General features: G+C 44.2%; 1 protein-coding gene across 3 annotated transcripts in view; it reads left to right on the forward strand.

Annotated features, from left to right (window-relative positions):
• The window catches only part of mgarpa (mitochondria localized glutamic acid rich protein a), a 73408-nt gene that overhangs the window by 10645 nt on the left and 46487 nt on the right, over positions 1-16276 (forward strand). For all 3 annotated transcript variants that reach the window (XM_068043732.1, XM_068043713.1, XM_068043722.1), the window contains exons 2-3: positions 7173-7276; positions 7725-7830. In XM_068043732.1, coding sequence (XP_067899833.1) covers positions 7173-7276; positions 7725-7830 — 210 coding nt within the window. The remainder of the gene's footprint in view (positions 1-7172; positions 7277-7724; positions 7831-16276) is intronic.

Here is a 16276-nt window from a genome sequence, read left to right on the forward strand (position 1 = left end):
TGAAGGAAATAAACTTGCAGGGCTACAGGGATAGAGCTGGGGAATGGGACTGATTGGATTGCTCTACAGAGACTCGATGGGACAATGGCCTTCTTCTGTGCCATAAATGACTATTAGAAGCTGTTTCATCTGGTGGGGGAATCCAGAAAATGGGGCATAATCTATTAGTTACAACTTTAATTATACAGTTATAATTCTGGAGTGAAATCAGGAGTACTGTTTTTACACAAAAAGTAGTGAAATTTGGTGTTCTCCCCCAAAAGGCTGACAATTGAAATTTTCAAGACTGAGTTTGATAAATTTTTGTTAGATAAGGCTATCAAGGGTTATGGAGCAAAGATGGATAAATGGAATTGAGGTACAAATCAACCACGATCTCATAAAATGTTGGAACACGCTTGAGAGACTGAATAGCTTGTTCCTGTACCAATGTTCCAACTTGTGTGTGAAGATGGAAAAGCAGTGCAAGAAGTGTAACTTTTGCGTCTATAATTTTTAAAATGCCGATCATTTCCCAATAAAATAAGAATAGTTGCCATAGTCAATAATCCTCTGAAGTTGCAGTCCATCTTTGCAAGTACACTTGGTTCTGTGCTTTGGTAAAGTATTGGGTTTTTCTCGGGACCTGAGTGCTCTCTGATCTTGGCTCTTTGTGTCTAAAGCTTTTACTGACCAAAGTTTATCTATCTGACGTAGCATGAGGACAACACCTAACAGTTTGGTCCCTTAGAGGCAGAGACAGGAGAAGGAACACAGAAAGTTAGCATGCAGGTACAGCAAGCAATAAGGCAGGCAAATGACATGTTGGCCTTTATTGCAAGGAAATTGGAGTACAAAAATAAGGAAATCATGCTACAGCTGTGTAGAGCTTTGGTGAGACCATACCTGGAGTACTTTGCACAGTATTGGTCTCAATACCTAAGGAAGGATATACTTGCATTGGAGGCAGTACAGCAAAGGTTCACTAGATTGGTTTCTGGGATGAGAGGGTTGTCCTATGATGAGAGGCTGATAAACTGGGCCTACACTCTCTGGAGTTTAGAAGAATGAGAGGTCATCTTACTGAAACATAAAAGATTCTGAAGGGGCTTGACAGAGTAGAAACTGAGAATTTGTTTCCCCTATCTGGGGAATCTAGAACATGGGGACACAGTCTCAGGATTAGGGACGATCATTTAGGACTGAGATGAGGAGACATTTCTTCAGTCAGAGGGTTGTGAATCTTTGGAATTGTCTACCCCAGAGGGTATTTATTATTGAGTATATTTAAGGCTGCGATAGACAGATTTCTGGCCTCTGAGGGAATCAAGGGGTATGGAGAGTGGGTGGGAGAATTGAGGCAGAAGGTCAGCCATGATCGTATTGAATGGAGGAGCAGCCTTGAGGATCCATATGATCTATTCCTGCTCCTATTTCTTATGCTCTTAGCAAGAGGATCCAGGGCTTGTAAAGGAGTTGTAGTGTTAAATAATCATTTGCACCAACCAAATATCAGAATTTTCAATAGCGATATCAACCTTTTAAATATTGAAATCACTGAGATAGCCTCTGCAAAACTTGCCAAAAGTCAGGCCCTTGCCTCGGGCCCAGCTGCAACTGGGACAATGCCCCAGATGTGGTTCATGTGAAAGGCCCCAGCTGCTCTTGGATTTTAAGCATTTTGAAAGCAAAAGAAGTAAGAAAGGCCTTTCATTTATATAGAGCCTTTCATGACCTTAGGACATCTCAAGGTGATTTAGAGCCAATGAAGTACTCTTGAATTGTGGCCACAGCTGTAATGTAGGAAATTGCTTTCTTTGCAACCATCCCCTAAAACTTGTTTCGAAAAACATTAAATAAAAAGCTCTTTCAAAATGTTGAAAAAGTAAAAGTGTGAGAAATGAACTTGGCAGAAAAAAGTATTGATTAAAGTTAATTTCGTAGGGCCAATATGAGCCCGATTTTAATACAGTGCAAGGGTTTTGCGTGAGTTAAAATCTCACCCATAGAGTCCAATAGTCATAGGGTCATAGAATGATGCAGCTAGGAACGAGGCCATTCTGCCCAACATGCCTGTTGCCAGCTCTTTGGAAGAGCTATCCAATTAATCCCACTCCTCTACTCTTTCCACATAGCCCTGTAATTTTTTTCCCTTCAGGTATTTATCCAGTTCTCTTTTGAGTATTACATTGAATCTGCTTCCACTCCCCTTTCAGGCAGTGCATTTCAGATCACAAAAACTCACTGTTAAAAATGGTTTCTCATGCCACCTCTGATTCTTTTGCCAATCAGCTTAAATCTGTGTCCTCTGGACCCTGCTGCCTTTGGAAACAATCACTCCCTATTTGCTTTACCAAAACTCCTCATAATTTTGAACACCTCTATTAAATCCTCCCTTAATCTTCTCTGTTGTAAGGAGAACACCCCAGCTTCTGCAGTCCCTCCACATAACTGAAGTCCCTTATCCCTAGTCTCAGGGAATGGTAGCATAATGGTAATGTACTAATGGACTAATAATTCAGAGGTCTGGACTAATGCTGTGGAGACATAAGTTCAAATCCCACCAGGGCAGGGGAATTTAAATTCAATTAATTCATAAATCTAGAGTTTAAAAAAAAACTAGTCTCAATCATGATCATGAAACTACTTGTCATTAAAACCCAATGTCCTTTAGGAAAGGAAATCTATCTTTCTTACCCAGTCTGTCCTACATGTGACTCCAGACTCACAGAGGTGGAAATGACAAAGATAAACCCTGCCCAGTTGATCCTGCAAAGTCCTCTCACTGACATCTGGGGACTTGTCCCAAAATTGGGAAAGCTGCCCCACAGATTTGTCAAGCAACAACCTGACATAGTCATACTCACTGAATCATACCTTAAAGCCATTGTCCCAGACTCCTCATCTGGCACTGGCAGGACAGACCCACAAGAAATGGTGGTACAGTGTTATACAGTCGAGAGGAAGTGGCCCTAAGAGTGCTCAATATTAATTCCAAACCCCATGAAGTCTCGTAGCATCAGGTCAAAAATAGGCAATGAAACCTCCTGCTGATTACCACCTACTGTCATTCCTCAGCTGGTGAATTAGTGCTCCTTCATGTTGAACACCAATTGGAAGAAGCACTGAGGGTGGCAAGGGCACAGAATGTACTCTGAGTGGGTGCTTCAATGTCTGTCACCAAGAATGGCTTGGTAGCACCACTATTGACTGAGTTGGCTGAGTTCTGAAGGACATATCTGCCAGACTGGGCCTGCGACAGGTGGTGAGAGAACCAACAAGAAGAAAAACCTACTTGATCTCATCCTCGACAATCTACCTGTCACAAATGCTTCTGTCCATGACAGTATTGGTAGGAATGACCAGCTTGTGCAGACCAAGTCATGTTCTTCACACTGAGGACACCCTCCATCATGTTGTGTGGCACTACAACCGTGCTAAATGAGTTAGATTCAGAACAGGACTAGCAGCTCAAAACTGGGCAACAATGAGGTGCTATGGGCATCAATGGCGGCAGAATTGTATTGCACCACAATCTGTAACCTCATAGCCCAGTATATCCCTCATTCTACCATTACCGTCAAGCAAGGGGATCAACCCTGGTTCAATGAAGAGTGCAGGAGGACATGCCAGGAGCAGCACCAGGCATACCTAAAAATGAGGTGTCAGCCTGGTGAAGCTACAACGCACAGCTACTTGCATGTCAAACAGTGGAAGCGGCATGCAATAGACAGAGCTAAGCAATCCCATAACCAATGGATCAGATCTAAGCTCTACAGTCCTGCCTCATCGAGTCATGAATGGCAGTGGATAACTAACCAATTAACTGGAGGAGGAGGCGCCATAAAGATCCCCATTCTTAATGATGGGGGAGCCCAGCACGTCAGTGCAAAAGATGAGGCTCAAGCATTTGCAACCATCTTCAGCCAGAAGTGCCGACTGAATGATCCATCTCGTCTTCCTCTTAAGGTCTCGAGCATCACAGATGCCAGTCTTCAGCCAATTCAGTTCACTTCACATGAATGGCTGAGTGCACTGGATAAAGGCTATGGGCCCTGATAACATCCCGCCTGTAGTACTGAAGACTTCTGTTCTTAGGTAAGCTGTTCCAATACAGCTACAACACTGGCATCTACCCGACAATGTGGAAAACTGCCCAGGAATGTGCTGGCCACAAAATGCAGGACAAATTCAATCTGGCCAATTACTGCCCTATCAGCTTACTCTCAATCATCAGCAAAGTGATGGAAGGTGTCGCCGACAATGCTAACAAGCAGCACTTACTTATTCAGCCACAACCTGCTCACTCATGCTCAGTTTGGTTTCCACCAGGGCCACTCAGCTCCTGACCTCATTACAGCCTCGGTCCAAACACGGGCAAAAGAGCTGAAAGTGACTTCCCTTGAAATCAAGGCAGCATTTGACTGATTGTGGATCAAGGAGCCCTAGCAAAATTAAAGTCAATGGGACTCGGGGGTAAACTCTCCACTGGTTGGAGTCATACCTAGCAGAAATGAAGATGGGTGTGGTTGTTGGAGGCCGATCATCTCAGCCCCAGAACATCACTGCAGGAGTTGCTCAGGGTAGTGTCCTTGGCACAACCATCTTCAGCTGCTTCATCAATGACCTTCCCTCCAACATAGGGTCAGAAATGGAGATGTCCGCTGTTGATTGTACATTATTCAGTATCACTTACAATTTGTCAGATACTGAAGCAGTTCTTATTTGCATGCAGCGAGACCTGGACAACATTCGGGCTTTGACTGATAAGTAATAGTCACGCCATACAAGTGCCAGGCAATGACCATCTCCATCAGAAGAGAATCTCACCATCTCCCCTTGACATTCAACAGCATTACCAGTGCTGAATCTCCTACCATCAACATCCTGGTGGTTACCATTGACCAAAGACTTAACTGGACCAGCTATATAAATACTGTGGCTACAACAGCAGGTCAGAGGCTAGGAATTCTGCGGCGAATTTGTGACCTGTGAGCCAAGTTTCCCACTGTTCTGGCTTGCACAGTCTTACATGCTAGTCAGTCACTGAAGCTATTTGGCTAGTATTGTAAAATATACTATTAAATATGTTCCCTATTAGTGCAGTAGCATGTTATATTATAGGTAAGGCATGCTGAAACAAAACATGATATTAATGCAGATTTTGTGATTCAATCACAAGAGTCTGCTGTCCATTGCTGCCCAATATGATACCACTATCTTGAAGTAAAGGAACCTTGCTGCAAATCCAATAAAACTCCCTTACTGACCTCTACCTGAATATGTACATTGAAGAATAATAGACTAGAGTGCACGTCAAGAATTAATTCATCCCAGTTTAGAGATATTAATAAGAACATAAGAAAAAGGAGCAGGAGTAGGCCATTCGGCCCCTCAAGCCTGCCCCACCATTCAATAAGATCATGGCTAACCTGCCCCAGACCTCAACTCCTCTTTTGTGCCAGCTCCTCATAGCCCTCAACTCCCCGATATTTCAAAAATCTATCTACCTCCTCTTCAAATATTTTCAGTGATCTAGCCTCCACAATTCTCGGGGGTAGAGAATTCCAGACATTCACTACCCTCTGAGAGAAGAAATTCCTTCGCATCGCAGTTCTAAATGAGTGTCCCCTTATTCTGTAACTATGTCCCCAGTTCGAGATCCCCCACTAGTGGAAACATCTTCTCAACATCTAGCCTGTCAAGCCCCCTCAGAAACTTGTACATTTCAATAAGATCACCCCTTGTTCTTCTAAACTCTAATGAATAAAGGCCTAACCTGTTTAGTCGTTTTAGATAAGTCAACCCCTTCATTCCAGGAATCTGCCAAGTGAATCTCTTTTGAACTGCCTCCAATGCCAGTATATCCTTTCTTAAATACGGGGGCCAAAACTGTACACAGTACTCCAGGTGTGGCCTCACCAACACCCTGTACAGTTGTAACAAGACTTCCCTATTTTTAAACTCCAACCCTTTAGCAATAAAGGCCAAAATTCCATTTGCCTTCTTAATTACTTGCTGCACTTCCATGCTAACTTTTTGTGTTTCATGCATAAGAACACCCAGATCCCTCTGTGCTGAACTTTTTTGAAGTCTCTCTCCATTTAAATAATAGTGTGCCTTTTGATTCTTCCGACCAAAGTGCATGACCTCAAACTTTCCTACATCAAACTCCATCTGCCAAGTTTTTGCCCACTCAACCTATCTATATCCCCTTGCAGATTCATTATGTCCTCATCACAACATGCCCTCCCACCTATTTTTGTATCGTCAGCAAATGTGGATATACTACACTCTGTCTCCTCCTCCAAGTCATTAGTAGAGATAGTAAATAATTGAGGCCCTAGGACTGATCCTTGTGGCACTCCACTAGTTATGTCTTTCCAACCTGAAAAAGACCCATTAATCCCAACTCTCTGTCTTCTGTGAGTTAACCAATCCTCAATCCATGCTAATACATTACCCCCAATACCGTGAGCTCCTATCTTGTGCAATAATCTTTTATGTGGCGCCTTATCGAATGACTTCTGGAAATCTAAATACACTACATCTACCGGTTCCCCTTTGGCAACTCTGCTTGTTATATCCTCAAAGAACTCTAGCAAATTTGTCAAACATGATTTCCCTTTCATAAAACCATGTTGACTCTGTTTGATTGCGTTAAGCTTTTCTAAATGTCATGCTATTTCTTCCTTAATAATGGACTCTAGCATTTTCCCAATGACCGATGTTAGGCTGACTGGCCTATAGTTTCCTGCTTTTTGTCTCCCTCCCTTCTTGAACAGGGGTGTCACATTAGAAGTTTTCCAATCTGCTGGGACCCTCCCGGAATCCAGTGAGTTCTGGAATATTTCGACCAATGCCTCCACTATCTCTGCAGCCGCTTCCTTTAAAACCCTTGATCTTTGCTTTTGTGCTTCACCACATGACCTCAACCCCTCTGTTTACTGCCTAATAAATGTTCCAATCTATGGGTTATTAAAAATATTATAAAGCTGTGTTAAATAAAGTATGCAATATAACTATTGGTTGGGAATATACCGGTAGATACATGAGAAAACTTTGTTAGAGTTTATGATTTTCAATCATTTTTAGGCAAATAATCCCATCAGTTGACAGCAATGGGCAGATCCAAATTCAACTTTATATGATTCTGTTTCTTCTTACACTAATAACTTCACATTATTTTGCAGCATCCATCCACCAGATGTCTTCCAGTGGTCCTCCTGGCTCCTCAAGCGAGAACATGTTATACGCTCTGATGGTTGGTGCGGTGATTGCAGGTGGAAGTATTTATGTAAGAGCCAGTTTAATTAAACACATTCCCACAGATATCAATTGAAGATAGCAGACTTCTACTTTGAACAATAGGCCATCTTTGTCCTTGGAGCTGCGGGTTGTGGATTCACGACCAAGATTCTCTATGCACTAAACTTCCCATTTCACTTTGGCTGTTGAGTGACGGTGAGTTGCTCCCCAGTGAAAGAGAAGGTAAATTTGGGAATTGTTGACTTAAAACACTCTTTTTAATGTCCAAGTTGGCAGTTACAGAGCAGCACTAGAAAGGATCCAGGTGAAGATTACTTTTCTGGCCTCCCAGGCAGAGAGTAATGTATGGATTGAGAGAACCCGAAGAGGATGAAAAATAAATTTCCACTTTAATTTTGTGTAGAAATATGGGAAAAATCGCCTACGTCTGTGTTTTTTTCAGAATAACCAATTAATGTTGAACTGTGTTTACACAGACGTACAAAGTTCTCCACAAAGACAAAGCCAGGTACAATGATCGAGTTGCAGAGATAATGGAACGCCCGAAGAGTGAGTGGACAGCTAAGGAATGGCAACCAAAGAGTGAGTTACTTCTCTTTTATTTTCATACAGAGCTTCAAGCTCCTCAGATCATTATCTACCTGTTGCACTAGGTACAGCCTGGAGCTTTTTGCCAGTAGTTGTCATTATTGCTTGGAGGTGTGTGGCTGGGATAGTTTGGCGTTACTGGGCTTTGGGTTGTGAAGACTAATCTAGAATGTGCCTGTCAAAATAAACTTAAATGGTAGCAATCTGGAAAGAAAATACTCTTCACAGAAATAAACTTAAATGAAGAAAGTTCAATTATAGCATATAGTAACAAATGAAAAGAAGGAGGAGAAAAGACTGTCAGGCCCATAAAGTTGCCCTGTCAATAGACTGTGTACCTTTGTACACTGAACACTCACTCCAGAGTAGTGCTAACTCCTGAGAGAGACAAACAAAGGGAAATTCATCTCTGACTCCTAGAAGACTACAGCTGCCCATTAGGTCATGCAAACTAAACTAACAAACTACTTGCCCATATGAAAACAGCAACAGAAACTTGCATTTATATAGCACCCTTAACAGAGTAAAAGATCCCAAGACTCTTCACAAGAATGCTAGCAACAAGATTTGGCACTAAGCCACATAGGGGGATATCAGGACAGATAACCAAAAGCTTAGACAAAGGGCTCAGTTTTAAGGAGTGTCTTAAAGAAGGAGAGAGAGGTGGAGAGGTTCACAGAATCACAGGTTTTGGGAAGAAATTCCAGAGCTATGGCCCAGGCATCTGAAGGCATGGCCACCAATATTGGAGCAGTTAAAATTGGGGATGTGCAAGAGGCCAGAATTGGAAGAGTGCAGAAATCATGGAGACTTGTATGGCTAGAGGAGAATATAAAGATAGGGAGGGTTGAGGCCATGGAAATATTTGAAAATAAGGCTGAGAATTTTAAAATCGAAGTGTTGCTTAACTGGGAGCCAAAATAGGGAACATAGGGGTGATGGGTGAACGGGACTTGGTGCAAGTTAGGCAGCAGGGTTTCGGATGAGCTCTAATTTACATAGAGTGGAAGATGGGAGGCCAGTGAGGAGAGCATTGGAATAGACAAGACTAGAGGTAACAAAGGCACAGATAAGGGTTTCAATGGAAGATGAGCTGAGACAGGGGGAGAATCAGGTAATGTTACGGAGGTGAAAGTAGGCAGTCTTGGTGATGAAGCAAGAATATATCTGGAAGGTTATCTCTGTTTCAAATATGACACCAAGATTGCGAACGGTCTGCTTCAGCCCCAGACAGTTGTCAGGCTGAGGGATGGAGTTGGGTCTAGGGAATAGAGTTTGTGGTGGGGATCGAAGATAATGGCTTCAGCCTTCCTAATATTTAGTTGGAAGACATTTGTGCTCCAGACAAGCAGTGTGACAAATTAGAGACAGTGGACGGAATGAGAGAGGTGGTGGTGAGGTAGAGCTGAGTGTCGTCAGTATACATGTGGAACCTGACGTGTTTTCGGATGATGATGCTGAGAGGCAGCATGTAGGTGAGAAATAGGAGGTGACCACAAATGGATCCTTGGGGAACTCCAGAGGTGCAGGTGTGGGAAATTAAACCATTACAGGTGATCCTCTGGCTACGACTAGATAAGAATGGAACCAGGCGAGGCTAGTCCCACCCAGCTGGACGACGAAAGAGAGGCATTGGAGGATGGTGTGGTCAAATGTATGGAAGACTGCAGACAGGCCAAGAAGGATGAGGAGGGATAGTTTACCACTGTTACAGGCACCGTACCTCACAATAACCTCTTCTCTCAGAAACTTGTCAAATTCCCCTTTAAAAGGCTCGGTTCTTTCCCATGGGAAGGGAATGGGGGGGCTGGGGGGAGTTGGAGGAAAAACAAACCAACAGTGGCTTTCATGCATATCCTATGTGACACTGGTAGACGCCTAGCTGCTGGAACATTACAAAGAATAAATTACGTAATGATTTGAAAACAAATTTGAAGAGATTATCAGGGATAGATTATCAAGCAAGTAATTAATTTAGATTGTATTTACCCATGCTGTTACCTTTTTCCTTGAAAAAAAACTTAAAAGTCAGACCAATATTTTTGTCTTTTAAGTCCTGTTTTGAGAAAACTGACAGAGAAAGAGAGGGGGCGCATTATGTGCCAGGCTGCTACTATGTTAACTGACAGATAAAGATGTATAAGGATCATCGAAAGAACGAAATGGCAATAGTGGATTGACAGACCATTTTAAATGATTCCTATTTTCTTTTGAGAATTCAAGCTGATAGAAATTCACATTACAGATATGAAAATGGAACCAAAAGCACTCATGTCATATTGATTACTGTAGGTGTCTGCTGACTTCTAAAAGCCAGGAATATCACAAATAGCTCCTATAATATTTCTCTTGGGTAACTGAGAAATTACATTGGTGGAACAACATAATTAAATTTCGCACTATAATATCTCTCAGTGTATTTAAATGTAAAACCACAAGTCAGCATCAATGTCTTCCTACTCTAGTGCTCAACATCATTTTAATAAGACCTATTATAAACACAATTACCAAATATATTATAAAATAATGGCTCATATTATCACAGCTAATGGAGAGAAAGGAATTAAATTTCTTAATCCATCATTCTATTTATATTTGCTTGACAAGAGCAATGCATAATAATGAGGACTTAGTTCACACCCTGCTGTTCGATAAAACAAGCCACAGCAAGCAGCTGCATATAATTTCAGTCATTTTAAAACAGTTGTGGTTCAGTGATTTTGCTGATTAGTAAGTTTTGAGTAGACAATGATGACCTGATCATTTGGAAAAAGGCTTGGACGTTGTGGTGCTGCTGGGGAGGGTAAAGAATAATTCAGTTGGGATTTTGAAGGAGGTTGAACTGCCCTTGAAGTTATGATGACACCACTGTAGGACCTGGGAAGTATTAAATCGAGTTTCTCACTGAGGAGGGAGCAGGTAAAACTACATTCCTTGGCATTGTACCCTGCTTAATCACTGGAAGGAAATATGCTGAGCAATTAAAAGGAAAGAACTGAGTGGGAAGTAATTTCAATATGAGGGAGTACTGCTCTGAGAAAGACTGCCCCGGCAAAACGTTGTCTGTTGATACAATTATCAAAGGATTTGAAGTTAACATTCTTAGTAGGATGTTTAATCTCACATCTTGACCTGTTGACGGAATTAAATGTTACATTGTGAACAATGTTGACTATGTTGCGATTGACTAATTATGTAGAAGAATGGATGCACCAAGACCAACAGATTTCAGCTGAAAATATAATTCAGAGTTGCGAATTGAGATGGTTCAGCTCTGGAGTTGGGACTGATAGCCCAAACATTGGGAGATGCTCATAGGATTAGAGCAACGATGCTGAGTTTTCTCATTGAGGAGGATTAATGATTCTTCAATGCTGGTTGTAACTGTGCAGCTGTCAAGAGTGCAAGCAGAGCATTTTGGACATAAGAGCATCAGAACCCAGACAAGACTGGGCCATACGGCTCCTGGAGCCTGGTCTGCCATTTCATATTATCATGGCTGATCCTCAACCTCAACTCCACTTTCCTGCCTGATCACCATATCCTTTTGATTCCCTAAGGGCTGGATTTTATTCTCCCCCAGGTGTCAGGTTCCGTGGCGTGGTGGGGTGTTCCTGAAGATAGCTCCAGATGAGGTCTGTCACGGACCCTGACGCCGTGAGGGCCCGGCCTGATCCTCCTGGCAGCGGCGAGGCTCCATGGCGGCCTCCCCCCCACACTGCTGGGCGAAAGGATCTCAATTAAAATATTCAAATCAATAAAATGAATACATTTAAATAGACTTACCTACAAGCTTGAGGGCCGGCCGCGATCTCTGATGCGACGGCTGGCACTCCAGCACTTTCAAATCCCCATTCGGGGAAACGCGACGCCACACTGGTGGGGAGGGAGGAGGAGGTAGGATTTTCAATGCCGGGTGGGTGAATGGGGTCAAATAAACATAATGGGTGTAGGGAATGGTGGGAAGGGTTAACCTTTAAACTTTGTGCAGTTTGGGGGTAGGTCAGATATAAAAGATAAGTGTTTTGGTGGGGGTGGGGGAAAGGGCAAATAGTTACTGTAATTGTTATGGGGGGTGGGAAAGGGCGTTATAAATTTATTTATTTAATTTTGGGGGGTTACTTTTAAAATTTAAATGTGCCAGCAGGGCTGGCTGCCCTATAAAAATGGCGCCAGTGCCTGCACACAGGTAGCTGATGCCATTGCCAATGACAGACAGCCCACCCCCTCCATGTGATTGGGGGGAGCAGGCCGCCCCAGCCATTTAAATGAGCCGCCTCGTGGGAGATTGCGATGGCTCTTTGGTGTGTGACGTGTGCAGGCGTGCTGCTGTTTTTTGAGCTCGCTGCTGAGATTGGCAGCGAGCTCTTAAAACTCAGCTCTCAGAGTCCAAAAATCTATTGGTCTCTATCTTGAATATATTCATCGACTGAGCTTCCACAGCTCTTTAGGGTCGAGAATTCCTAAGTTTCACCACTCTCTGAGTGAAGGAATTTCTCCTCAGCTCAGTCATAAATGAACAACTCCTTATCCTAGGACTATGATCAATAGTTCTAGACCCTTCAGCTAAGGGAAACAACCTTTCAACATCTATCCTATCAAGCCCTCTAAAAATTTCATACATTTCAATGAGATCACCTCTCCTTCTTCTAAACTCCAGAGTATAGGTCCATTCTACTCAATCGCTCCTCATATAACAGCACTCTTATCCTGGGAATCAGTCTACTGAACCTTTGTTGCATCCTCTCTCAGGCAAATATATTCTTCTTTAGATAAGGAGAACAAACCTGTACATGGTACTCCAGATGTGGTCTCTTCAAAACCCCTAATTGCAGCATGACTTTCCTACTCTTATACGCCAACTCCCTTGTAATAAAGGCTAACATAACATGTGCCTTTCTAATTGCTAGCTGTACCTGCATGTTAACTTGCTGTGATTTGTGTACAAGGATCCTCAAATCCCTCTGAATACCAACATTTATTAGTCTCTCACCATTTTAAAAAAAAGTGTTCTGCTTTTCCATTCTTCCTACCGAAGTGGATTTATTCATATTACTCCACATTATTCTTCACTTGCCATCTTCTTGCCCACTCACTTAACTAATCTATACTCTTTTATGCCCTCCTCACAGCTTACTTTTCCCATCTGAAATATATTATTTGCAGCCTAACACTGCCTATAGTATCCCACCTGTAACAGAAATATAGAGCTGGATTTTTTGTTACTTGGCAGTGGCCGTAAAAGATGGCAGCCCGCACGTGCCGGTTTTACTCTGCGGAGCCGCCACGATCTTATACACGGCGGTTCATTAACATGGCTGGAGCGGACTGCCCTCCCTCCCTCCCACCGATGACGTGGAGGGGGTGGGCGAGCTGTCCCAAGCAACGGCGTCCGGCGCCACTGCACAGGCGCTGGTGCCATTTTTAAAGGGCTTCCAGCCCTTACATTTAATTTAAATGTTTAAAGTTATGTGCACAACAAAATTAAAGTAAATACTTAATAAATGATTCAAGCCCTTCTCCCCCCCCCATTAACAATGCACTCATTTCTTGCACTCTTCTCCCAAAAATACTCAAAAATACTTACCATGTGTACCTGACCTTCCCTCCACCCCCACCAAAGTTCACAAACTTTTAACTTTACCCCTTCCCAACATCCCCTCCACCAATCAGAACAGTTTGACCCCTCCCCCCTCCCACACTGATAAACATATCTCCTCCCCCCTCCCCACAGGTGTCGCGCCTCGTTTCCCCGGACGGGGATCCGAAGGCGCGTCAGTGCCGGCCGCCAGGATGAAGATCGTAGCCGTCAACATCACTGTGGCCCTGAACTTGGCTTCTGGCTCCTTCCAGGGATCAGCTGCGGACCATAGTGGCATCTCAAAAATGGCAGCACACCAGTACATCTCACAGGTAACCAGTGCCCTTTTTATCAGAGCTGTACAGCATATTCATTTCATGACAGACGCAGCCTTGGAGAGACAGCGGACATTGTGTTTCATCTCCACTGCTGATTGCCCCTGGTGCAGGACATCATCAATTGCACTAATGTGGTCATCAAGGCACTGAGTGCCGGTCACTGAGATCCATCAACAGGAAGGACTTCCATTCCCTCAATGTCCAACTGGTCTGTGACCACAACAAGAGACTCCTCCATGTGTGAGCTCACTTTCCTTGCAGCTGTCATGATTCCTTTATCCTCTGCCAGCCTCAGATCTTCACTCCAACCCCCAAAGTGCGTGGATGGATTCTAGGGGACAAGGGCTATCCTTTGAAGACTTGGCTACTCATTCCTCTACAGGAACCCCAGACAGAGGGACTGAGGCAATACAAACAATGCCACCTGCTCACTAGGACAGCTGTTGAGTAGGCCTTCAGGCCACTGAAGATGCATTTCTAGTGCCTGGACCAGTTGGGTGGCACCCTGCAATGCACACCTGCAAGGATCTCACTCATTGTGGTGGTCTGTTGTGTTCTCTATAACATGGTCCTCCAGAGAGGAGTGAACCTTGAGGATGGTGAGGCCCTGGAAGGAGACAGCTTATTGGGGGAAGAGCAGCAGCAGGAGGTGAGAAAGGAGGAGGAAGTGGAGGTGGAGGGAGATGATGCTGAACAGAGTGGTATCCTGGCTGTGCAACGAGGTGGCCGGCATGGATCAGGACGTGAAGGGCTTGTGAGAATGCATTGAATGTCAGGGATCTCCTGATCCAGGAACGTTTCAACTGATCCCCGATGAACCAGGTTGAGGGACATGCACGGAAGGGAGTCTGAGATACTTGCATTAACACATGCATGGAAGACACAGCCTGGACCTTCTAATCACTTACCGCCAATGAAGGAAACATCTGCACAGAGGCTTTGCCCTTGCTGTGGAGGATCCCGTTATCTCTTTCACCACCTCATACCACTTTTCCTGTCATGGCAGCAATAAAATGAGTCCCAGATGTGTGGCTTAAAGTGTCATCATTTATACAGTGTAAACAGAGGAAAATGGTAGACAGAGAATATAAGAAAACACCGAGTGACCCACTCAGTGCTCTGCGCGAAGCATTGGCCTCCTCCTGTCACCATCCGGGAAGAGGACCTCCCTCTTTCCCTCACAGTCTCCACTATTAGATCCAGGTCAGCATCAGTGAAGCTAGGGGCAGCTCTACCCCAAGTGTCAGGCTCTCCTGTGACATCTCGCCCCCTTCTGGTGCGGGGGAAGGCTTTGGTACAATCAGCAGATCTCTCTCTCAGGACAACCAGCAGCCTCAGTGACAGCTGCCGTACAGAGTCTAAATCAGTCTAACACTTCATCTGACCCACCTCCATTCCTGCCCCCATTGGCTCTAATTGGACAGAGAATCTCTTTCTATATCAATTAAGGACTCACTCCAGTGAAAATCTTAACTTTATTCAGTTTCCCACTGGAGGCGGGTTTCTGACCCAAAAACAAATCCAGCTCTTGTCCCCTGCCTCAGCGACGAAAATTCAGCTCTCTGTGTTTTCCTGCATTCAAAGCTCCTGGACTATCAAATGTTAGGGAAATTCCTTTTCTGAAATCCATGTGTCTTTTTATCATATAAGGCTATATTTTCTCAATTCTGCACTTGTCAGCAGTCAGACTGGCTCAGAGATTTTACCAGAGGCGGCTTCCTAATTGGCTGCCTCTGGGCCCGCCGTCCAATTAAGAACGGCAGGCGGGCTTCTGCAGTCGCCAGCTGAAACACAGGTGGGCACTGCTGAGGCAGCTTGGAGACCTCAGACCTGAGATTGGTAAGTTCGAATAAAACGTTTAGGGGACCGAGGGTGGAAGGCCCCACTGATCAGAGGGAAAGCCCTCGAGGGAGATTGTTGGGGCTGCAGGGTTTGCCATTCCTGCCTGTGCCCTCTTCTGTGGGCCATGGAGCTTCCTGCTCTGATGGCCACCCCACCCGGGCTGCCGCAGGGAGATCGCCTCCATGAAGATGGTGGCTTCTCCATGCATTGTTGGGGGGCCCTATCCTGCCAGAAAAATGCCAGTGGCACCACTTAACAGTCTCTAATTGGGGCTTTTAAAATGAAAACCAGCTGCCCATTTCCGTGGAGCGGGCAGCAGATCCGCACGCTGGCCCGCCTCCTGCCCACCCCTCTTCCCCAGTGGCGGGACAGCATCGGGGAGCCATCCTGACGTGACCTCCTGCTATTTTACCAGCCCTTCATTTCTGCTGCTGTCACTTGGGGACCCATAAAGTTCAGCCCATAGAGTGAACAGTACATATTTTATTGTTAAAATGTTTGTGATTCAAGATGATAGGAACCTTCGCCCATACTATTCCAGACACAGGAAACTGGCAGATAATCAAAAGTTTCCAAATTTTGGTCTTAGACATTTGCTGAATTAATACCTTGGCACAGGGATGAAGGCCCAATCCAAATAGCATAAATTAATCTTGAACTGTGAGGTTGATGCCGGTCA

Source organism: Heterodontus francisci, chromosome 1, assembly GCF_036365525.1.
Source record: "Heterodontus francisci isolate sHetFra1 chromosome 1, sHetFra1.hap1, whole genome shotgun sequence".
NCBI classification, from domain to species: domain Eukaryota; kingdom Metazoa; phylum Chordata; class Chondrichthyes; order Heterodontiformes; family Heterodontidae; genus Heterodontus; species Heterodontus francisci.